General features: G+C 37.5%; 1 protein-coding gene across 2 annotated transcripts in view; it reads right to left on the bottom strand.

Moving 5' to 3' along the window:
* Positions 1 to 8606: 8606 nt before the first annotated feature.
* Slc6a15 (solute carrier family 6 member 15) overlaps positions 8607 to 10373 on the bottom strand; it is a 53920-nt gene continuing 52153 nt past the window's right edge. For both annotated transcript variants that reach the window (XM_028754597.1, XM_028754596.1), the window contains exon 12: positions 8607 to 9972. In XM_028754597.1, the coding sequence (XP_028610430.1) occupies positions 9601 to 9972 (372 nt within the window). In that variant the 3' untranslated portion in view covers positions 8607 to 9600. The remainder of the gene's footprint in view (positions 9973 to 10373) is intronic.

Raw genomic sequence — 10373 nt, 5'->3', positions numbered from 1 at the left:
ATGCTTTATAGCTATGATCCAGCTTCAAATAGAGAATAAGTGAGTTGGTCTGCCTGGGTCAGGCTGCAGATGTGAGTTCTGTGGGGTCCCCTGAGTCCCACTGTCTAGCTCGGGGCTTGTTCTTCAGTCTGGAGGAGCCTTGCTGGACACAAATAACATCCTGCCTCCTCATTGAAACCTCCAGGGGCCCCAAAAGAAACAAGCTTGGATCCATGTTCAACCAATTCCATCCTAATCAGATCTACCCAGTATCACAGTTGGACAGCCTAGGACAGCTTACAGATTTCTGCTGCCATCAGGATCAAACCCACAGCACAAGGAAAAAAATAGATGTCTAAAAAATAGCATAAAACCCAGTCAGCAAAACCCAGGGCAATATGGAACCACCAGGGCCCAGCTATCCTACTATAACAAACCTTGGTCATCCTAATGAACCTGAAGCACAAGAAGAAGATATTAAATCCACTCTTATAAAAATAGTAGAGGCCTTTAAAGTGGACATGAATAAATCTCTAAAGGAAATACAGAAAAATACACTCAAATGGGTGAAGGAAATGAGTAACACTGTCCAAGACTTGAAAGGGGAAATAGAAGCGATAAAGAAAACATAAACTGAGGCAATCCTGGAGATAGAAAATCTAGGAAAGAGAACAGGAACTATGGACTTATGTGTACATCATTCACAATATTCCAGAGATGAAAGAATCTCAGGTGTAAATATACAATAGAAGAAACCAATATATCAGTAAAATAAAATGCAAAATCTAAAAAGCTCATGATATAACACATCTAGGAAATTTTTGACACTATTAAGAGAACAAATCTAAGAATAACAGGGATAGAAGAAGGAAATTCCTAAATCAAAGGCCCAGAAAACATCTTAAACCAAATCAAAGAAGAAAATTTTCCTACCCTAAAGAAATAGATGGCTAAAAAGGTACAAGAAGCTTACAAAACACCAAATAGATTAGACCAGAATAAAAAATCCTCTCACCACCTAAAAATCAAAACACTAAATATACAGAACAAAGAAAGAATTTTAAAAGCAGCAAGGGGAAAAGGCCAAGTAACATCTAAAAGCAGACATCTGAATTGCACCCAATTTCTCACCTGAGACTCTAAAAGCTAAAAGGGCATGAACAAAGGGTTTGCGAATCCTAAGAGACCACAGACATCATCCCAGATTATTATATCCAGCAAAACTTTCAATGACCATAGATGGACAAACCAAGATATTTCATGACAAAATAACAGGAAATCATAATCATTGGTCATTAATATCTCTCAACATCAATGGCCTCAACTTCCCAGTAAAAAGAAACAGGCTAACAGAATGGATGCATAAAGAGAATCCATTATTCTTCTGTATACAAAAAACACATATTAACAACAAAGATAGTCATTCTCTCAGTATAAAGGGATGGAAAAAAGATTTTCCAAGCAAACAAGCTCAAAAAACAAGCCTAAGTAGACATTCTAATATCTTATAAAATAGACTTTCAACCAAAAGCAATCAAAAGAGACAGGGAAGACAATTAATACTCATCAATGGAAAATCCAACAAAAGGATATCTCAGTTCTGAACATCTATCCCTCCAAATGCAAGGGCACCCACATTTATAAAAGAAAAATTACTAATGCTTAAATCACACATTGATCTGCACACATTAATGGTAAAATAGGAAGCATTATTCCTAAATCCCACTCTACTTTTAAATGTTTATATAATCCCTGTCCACATCGAACAACATGAACAAGTTATTTCATCAATGATAGTATTAGAGTAGCTATTTTATTAATCTATAACATTTGGGGAAGAATTCATTACTGGACTTTGCACCTGCCTGCCATTCCAGGCTCACTGCCTCCCCTGTTGCTGGGACTGGTACTGTGCTAGCGGGACCTCAGATACCTCCCCTCCACAAGCTGCCCAAACCTCCTCGCTTCTCTTCTAAGAGCTGTAACACTTCCAGTTTTTCTGACCAGCTGGAGACTTTTAGAACTTGTTCGTCCAGGTTCTACTCCCCACTTCTAGTGGATAGAGGACTACAGATCAATTCTCAACTTCATATGGAAAAACACAGGATAGCTCAAAGAATCCTGAACAACAAAAGTACTTCTAAAGGTATCATTGCCCCTGACTTCAAGGTGTACAACAGAGAAATAGTAATAAACATTGCATGGTACTAGGGTAGAAACAGACAAATGGAATCAAAGACCCAGAAATAAACCCACACACCTACAGACACTTGATTTTTAAAACGAAGCCAAAATCATACAGTGGAAATGGGAGAGCATCTTCAACAAATATTCCTAGTCTAACTCAATCTCTGCATGTAGAAACATTTAGCTAGATCCATATTTATCACCCTGAACAAACTCAAGTCCAAATGAATCAAAGACTTCAACCTAAAACCAGATACACTCAATATAACAGAACAGAAAGTGAGGAATAGTCTTGAACACGTGGGTACAGAAGACATCTTCATGAATATAACACCAATGGCTTATAGGCACTAAGGTGAAAAAATAATAAATGAGACCTCATGAAGCTGAAAAGCTTCTGTAGGTCAAAGGACACCATCATTGGGATAAAAGGACAACCTAGAGATTGGGAAAAGATCTTCACTAACCCTATATTTAACAGAGGGCTAATATCCAAAATATATAAAGAACTCAAGAAGTTAGAAACCAACAATCTAAATATCACAATCTAAAAATAGGGTACAGAGGTATACAGAGAATTCTCAAGAGAGAAATCTTGAATGGATAAGAAGCACCTAAAGAAACGTTTAATGTCCTTAGTCATCAGTAAAATGCAAATCAAAAAGACTCCACTGTGTACCCGTTAGAATAAGATCAAAAACTCCATGATAGCACATGCTGATGATGATGTGGAACAAGAACACTCTTCCATTTCTGGTTGGAGTGCAAACTTGTACAAACCTTCTGAAAGCCAATTTGGCAGTATCTGAGACTACCTCAAGGCCACTCCTGGGCATATACCCATAAGATATTCCACCATCTCACAAGGACACTTGCTCAACTAAGTTTCTAGCAGGTTATTTATAATACTCAGAAACTGGAAACAACCTAGATGTCTCTCAACAGAAGAATAAATACAGAAAATGTAGTATATCTACACAATGGACTACTTCTCTACCACCAAAATCAAGGACATCATGAATTCTGCAGGCAAATGGATAGTACTAGGAAACATCATCCTGAGAGTGGTAACTGAAACCCAAAAGGACATGCATGGAATATACTTATGTGTAAGTGAATATTAGCCACAAAATACAGAATAACCATATTATAATCAACAGACCCAAAGAAATCAAATAACAAGGAGGCTTCATGGGAGGATGTTTGAATCTTTTTAAAAAAGGGAAACAAAATAGATATCAGAGGTCAATAGAAGGAGGGAACTGGGTGGAATAAGGGATAGAGAGAAAAGGGAGAGATAATGTGTAAGGAGAACAGGGTAGAGAGAAAGGAGATGAGTGTATATTCTGGGGGAGTAATCTCTAAGAGGTACCAGAGACCTGGGAGAGGGAGGCCCCAAAGTGTCTATGGGGGAGGCTCTAGCTGAGATTCCTAACAGTGGGGGATATGGATCTTAAAGTGGCTACTCCCTGTAGCCAGGCAAGACACTCAGTGGAGGGATAAGGAAAGCAATCCACCCAGAAAATCTTCTATCAAAAGTTTCCTCTCTACAAGATGTGCAAGGACAAAGATAGAGCAGAGACTGAGGGTATGACTATCCCTCCAACAAATGACTATCCCAAATTGAAACCCATCTCACAGGCAAAAAACAATCTCTGACACTATCAATGATACTCTGCTATGCTTGCCAACAGGATCCTGAAAAAAAGGATCCTTGACATGAGAAAGTGGCAATCACTGTCTTCTGAGAGGCTCCACCCAGCAGCCAATGGAAAGAGATGCAAAGACTCACACCCAAACATTAGATGGAGCTTGGGGATCCTTACGAAAGAGCTGAAGAAAGGGCTGAAGGATATGAAGAGGCCAGGGAAACTCCACAGAAAGACCAACCAAGTCAACTAACCTGGACCTTTGGGGGCTTCCAGAGACTGAATCACCAACCAAAAAGCAAGCACAGGCTGGACCTTAGTCCTATGTACATATGTAGCAGATGTGCAGCTTGGTCTTCATGAGGATCCCCCAACCACAGGGTCAGGCACTCTCTGCTAGCCTGTTGCCTGGCTGCCTGTGGATCCAGGTCCCCTAAATGGACTGCCCTGTCTGGCCTCAGTGGAAGATGATGTGCCTAACCTCACTAGATGTTATTGAGGGGGTGATACCCAGAGGGCAACTTTCCTTTTTCAAAAGAAATGAATAGAGTGGAGTGAGTAGAGAACTTGCACAAGTGGGTACTAGGCTGATATTGAGTTATAATGTGAACAAATAAATAGATTTTAAATATAGAGAATAATCATATCCTATGATGTTAAGGTAAGCCTTCTCTATAGGATTAGCTGTCTTCTAAAAACAAGTCATAGAATTGTTTTACTAGTGACTAGACCGGGGTAAAGGAAATGAAGACTGGTAACTGCTAATGAGAAGAGTGCATTGGTTGGCTGTGTTGTTCTTCAGTTTCTTCCTGAATTAGTTCAGGAAAAATGATTGATATGATAAAATCTGATCTTATAAAATTACTGAGTTTAAATTTTTCTGTCCAAAAGTGGATTAAGCAAATGTAGAGTTAAAACTTAGATACTTTTATTTAATACATTTAGGAATGACCTCCCTACTAGGGTTCCTTCTTACTGTCTCCTCATTTCACAATTTTTTAAGTGACTGTCTGCATCCTGAGATCTAGTTTACCTTGCGGATGTTGTGAATCAGTGCTAGTGAGGAAACGATTAAATAGATGCTCATTTGAGAGTGCTAAACTGTATGTCTGCCTCTTAGATGAATGTAGACTGTAATACTGAGATTTCAGGTCAGCGTACACTTAGTAATTATTCTTTTAATTGAGAGTCTGCAAGGATGCCATGATCTTAGAAGAGGTTAAACCAAGTTAGTATGTTCTCATAGGTCTTTTAGGTTATCTTAAGGTAGGCACAATGACCTCAAATCACATTTTACTCGAGTAATATAAATTGAGGTTAGAGTACACAGAAGTATAATGATCTCATGCCAACATGCACTAATATGACATGATATAATACCATGTTATAATACCATCACATGACATAATATCAGAATATATGTGATTGCCATGTTCTCAAGTCAAGGAACATCATTTTCTCAGGTTAAGTTACACTGGAGTATAATTTACTGGACCTGAAAGAACATGTTTCTGTAACTGGTACAATTGCCTTTATTGAGAAAATTTTTTCTTAGAACTATGTATCCATCTTTCCTAATGCCTTTTACAACTAGAATTGCCTTATTTTCAGTGTTTTTTTAATACTTCTTTCAAGCTTTCCAGGGTTTTTATAACTAAATCACTTTATTTATAATAAAGAAAAATATGATTGTTTGAAAAATATGAAATATACTGGTTTTAATGAGGAAATTTGTATTTGAGCAGTGCAGGCTGTCTTATTTGTTAAATCTGTTCTGATACTTGATAGTAAAAGTCAACCAAAAGGTACTTTTCTGTTGTAGAACTGAAGAGTACTTCCTTGGGTAAAACATAGCCCATCATTATAAAGAGAGAATGTGCCCACAAACTTTGAACAAGGGGGCGGCTGGGCTTAGATCCAGAAGGCAAGGTGATGGAAATATTGGATATATACCATTCAAACTTTGTGTTTGTGTGTAGAAAGTTAAAGGGACTTTGATTGACTTGAATATACAATGATTTGGATAGAATTATTATTTTCATAATATTGATTCTACCAATCCATGAACATGGAAGGATTTTCTATTTTTCTAGCACTTCTCTCAACTTCCACGAAGATTTAAAGTTTTCACTCTAGAGGTCTTTTGTCTCTCTGCTTAGGTTTATTCCAGGGTAACTTATCTTTTTGGACACTGTTATAAACAGAAGTGTGTCTGTGATGTTCTCTTACTATGTTTGTTGTTGTTGTATAGAAAAATGTTATTTTTAATTTTTTTCCTTGCATTGAAAATAATTTTTATCATATATCATAGTTAACATTTCTTCTCTCTAGTCCTCAATTCCTCCCTTCTCCTTTCATTCTGATTCATGCCCTTTTTGTATCTCATTAGAAAATAAATGGGATTTCAAGGGATGATAATAAAGTAAGTATAATACCATAAGATAGAATAAAATCTAACACATCAGAAACATGAACAAAAAGAAGGAAAACAGCTATATTTGAGACAGGCACAAAGAAAAGATATCACCACAGTGTCCTAGTCTTTCACAAACTCAGAAATCCCACAAAGAACACTATATGTGAAGGACTTGGAATTTAAAAATAATTTTAAAATATTATTTTGTATATATATATGTGTGTGTGTGTGTGTGTGTGTGTGTGTGTGTGTGTGTGTGTGTGTATGTGTATGTTAAGATGTCATAGCACACAAGTGGAAGTCTCTTCATCTACTCTGTGGCTTCTTGGAATTAAGCTCGTGTTGTCAGGGTAGGAGTCAATGCACTGAGACATCTCAACATAATTTTATCTTCCTTCCTAAAGCTGAGTGTAATCTAGAAAGTATATCACCACTTCCTAGTAGAAAAGGAGAGGCTCTTATATCTGTATCCTTTACATTTCCCTGACAACCTCCCATTGTCAGTAATCTTGGGAGATACTAGAATGCATAGAAAATGAAAAGTTGATGGAAGGGGAACCCCATGATGTACTGTCCATGCTGTTATCCATGATGGAATAGGATTTGCAGTAATGAAATTGTTACAGTATACTCATGTTTCAATAAGTGACCCCTCACCCATGCACTAGGAGCAAATACAATAAATTCATTGCTTTACCAACACAAAGAAAACTAACCATAAGCAAATGCTATTGTAAATTACACAAATGTACAGAAACACAAATACATCTTAATTCAGTTGTGTTCCATAACCTGGTTGTATTGTGACAAAGTCTCCTACACTGAGACCCCAAACCCACCCCTATGGGCATTTCCTCTCATCATTCGTGTTATTCTCAGCACCATAGTAAGGATTCTACCACTTTCAGTCTACCTTGTAGTTGCAAGGAGACGTCTCTTTCCTTTGCCAAGTCTTGCAGAGGCAGTATAGAAAAACAATTAACTTCAAATTTTAGATTATAGAGAAAGATATTTTAAATTACTGTCTGTTGTTGCTACTGCTGTTGCTGCTATATACTACAGTCACTGGAAAAGTATAGATACAACTCACACTGGCATTAGGAATGAGTAAGCAAATGGTGGTTGTCCCTAGGTTTTATCACGCTGCATTGATTCAGTGTGTATGAGAAGTGATGCCTATCTTATTAATTACTTATTTATTTAGAGACAGGGCATCTATTAGCACTATGCCTATCTATTTCACTATGTAGATAAGTCTGAATTTGAAACGCAGCAATACCTCTGCTGTATCTTCTGAGTACTGGGCTCACAGATAGGAACTATTATACATTGCTCAGACTTTTATTTAATAGACACTGAAACCAAGGCAACAACTGACCACATTGCAGTATTAAAAATGGGGACATTTCACTTGGCTCTAACTTCTTGGTTAATGTTCCTTGTGTTTTCAAGTAGAAGACAGAGATCTGTTTTTACTGTAGGAAGGATCCCAAACTACAAACTTCACAAGAAGAGAAATAAAATCATACCCTCACAGAGCTGTCTACGGCAATATCGTCAGAAAGACTGAGTGTTTACAAGCAGTATATGTGTCCATCAAAGCACTGAGGGATACAAAAAGCAGTGGAACATTACTTAGCCTTAAAAAAAAAAGCAAGATACTACCATCTGTGACTGCACAGAAGGATCCAATGATGTGAAAGAATTCAGAAACAGAAAGTCAAATATTACATTCTTTGATTTACATGTATTTTTGCTGTTGTTTTGTTTTGTTTGTTTTTTGTAACCAATGTAGTTGGAAATCGAAGGGAGAACAATACATCAAGGTAGGGGAGAAAATGGGGAGAAACAGACTTATAATCATGTGTGACAAATCAATGAGTAATCTAAATGATGGATATTAAAATGACTGGTAAAGCATTATAACTCAGTGGTAGAGCACTTCCCTAGATTGTACAGTATGCCGGGTTTAATATCCGGTAAAGGAAAGAAGGAAGATAGAGATGAAAGAAATCTGATTACAATTACAAACATTCTAATGTGTATTCAAAATTGTTTTATGTACATGTCCTGTTCTTTAGCTAACCACAGACATGAAACAGTTGAGGTACTCAACTGCATACATAGTTTTGCTAGAAGCTATATGCATTTTTCCATGTTACGAGACTACATTAAAGCACCACTCAATTATCAAATTCTTGTTTACTTGTCTGGAAAGTGGTCTCAGCCCTGTGACTTTGCTAATCCGACTTGGAATGTGATGATTATTATTAAATGCTTAAGTCCTGCCTGAAATGCAAGACAGTCTGAGAGGAGTTGTAAGAAGCATAATCCAGTTCAGGTGATCCAAACAAAATCAATGAGGGAAACAAACACCGTTGTTTAAACTTTGTTTATTGGTAGGTTAAAATGTAATGCCATACAGTTTTAACAATCACTTAAAAAAGAATTTGTCTTTGCATAAAATGAAGCAAAACAGAAACATATGAAATCAAACGCTATCTTGCTTCAAGTTTTCAAATCAGCACTTAACAGTCCTGATAGGCATCTCTATACATTTGCAAGTATATTATAGAAATATACTATAAGTGATCTCAAAACCACAATAAATATTCAGTAGGTTTTTAGGCACACGGCATAAGAAAAATGCAGCCTGCATAATTCTTGAGAGTATGGAATCACTCTCTTCAATCGTTTCCACACACCTATTTTACACAAAATATACAAGCCACCACATGGAACCCTCAGTCACATCTGGACCTAACCTCTCTCTCATCCAGCAACAGTGCCTTCTTATTCTTTGATACTATTGCTCTATGCAGCTATCATATAAGAAAATACTTTGCAGTTTTCTCCTACTAAGTGCCTAAGAAGATTTCAATGCTACCAAAATTAAGTACAGACTATCTACAGAACACACTCATGGAACTGTGCTCATGGAGTGGCACCGGCTCACACAACTGTTACTGGTAATACTGAAACTTACTCCGAAGGCAAAATTATGAATTGTAAGATATACCAGGGATTTTTCTTTAAATTGCCAATAATATTAAATCCAGAAATTATTAGAAACTGAGGTAACACCTTTTTTTTAAGAGATAGAAATACTTGAAAAAATGCCAAAGTGCTTTTTTAAAAAAATCCTGGCAAAATATGACCTCAGTCGATGTAAGCTTTGTCTGCAATCATTTCTTTGCAAATGTAAACTGAGGATTGCTATTCTTGAAACGGTCTTAAACTGTTGGGATTAAAGATCACAGCCATAGACACCTGAGATCACTTTGTGGTAAGTGAAGCCCAATGCTTCTCATGGTAGAACCAATGCTCATTGATAAAAATTAACCAAACTCAACCCCTACTTTCTCTCAGCTACAGATCAGACTCCGGCATATCTGGCATGTCTGCCATCAAATACCCAATCCCATAGCGTCCGTTCGGAGCGGTGTCCAGTGTCGGGGAACCACTTTGTTTTCGATAAATATTTTTACCAAAATTTGGAGATGACATTTCACTTGGTATCTTTCCATGAATGAGGCTTGCATCATCTCCTTCCAAGTTCACAGGTTCTTTCAGGACTCTTCCTCTCTTATAGGTCACAGAGGCCAAGTTACCAGAACTATCGTCTATGAGGTTGCAGCGACGAATGATGAACACCACTGGGACAGGAAGTATTGCCAGGACCATCAGAGAGAAACAGACAACCATCCCCCACATCGGGTAGCTCAGAAAGTCTTCTGATGCCTGGTAAAGTCGGGGAGAGAATAAATGTCAGCCAACTTTCTAGGTGCTCATATAAAGGAGTTGCATTGGTCTTGGATTTATATGTTAAATTTTGGGATGATATTACATCGCTTTCTCTGACTGACAGTAAGTTATAGAAGTAATATTCGACAAATTCAATGATTATAAATTTCAATCATTCATATTGTGGTTAGAATTCTGTACCGGACATGTGAAGCTTGATAGAACCGGAGAATAAGATAAAGAAAGGGGGAGACGGGGAGAAAGACATACTACACACGCGTGCACATGCGCACACACACACAGGCGCGCGTGCACGCTTGTGCGCGCGCGCACACACACACACACACACACACGCACATACAGAGAGGGGGGAGACAGAGAGAGAGAGAGAGAGGGAG

Source organism: Grammomys surdaster, unplaced genomic scaffold (genome assembly GCF_004785775.1).
Source record: "Grammomys surdaster isolate TR1022 unplaced genomic scaffold, NIH_TR_1.0 126028, whole genome shotgun sequence".
Classification (NCBI taxonomy): domain Eukaryota; kingdom Metazoa; phylum Chordata; class Mammalia; order Rodentia; family Muridae; genus Grammomys; species Grammomys surdaster.
This window is presented reverse-complemented; position numbering and strand designations above follow the sequence as displayed.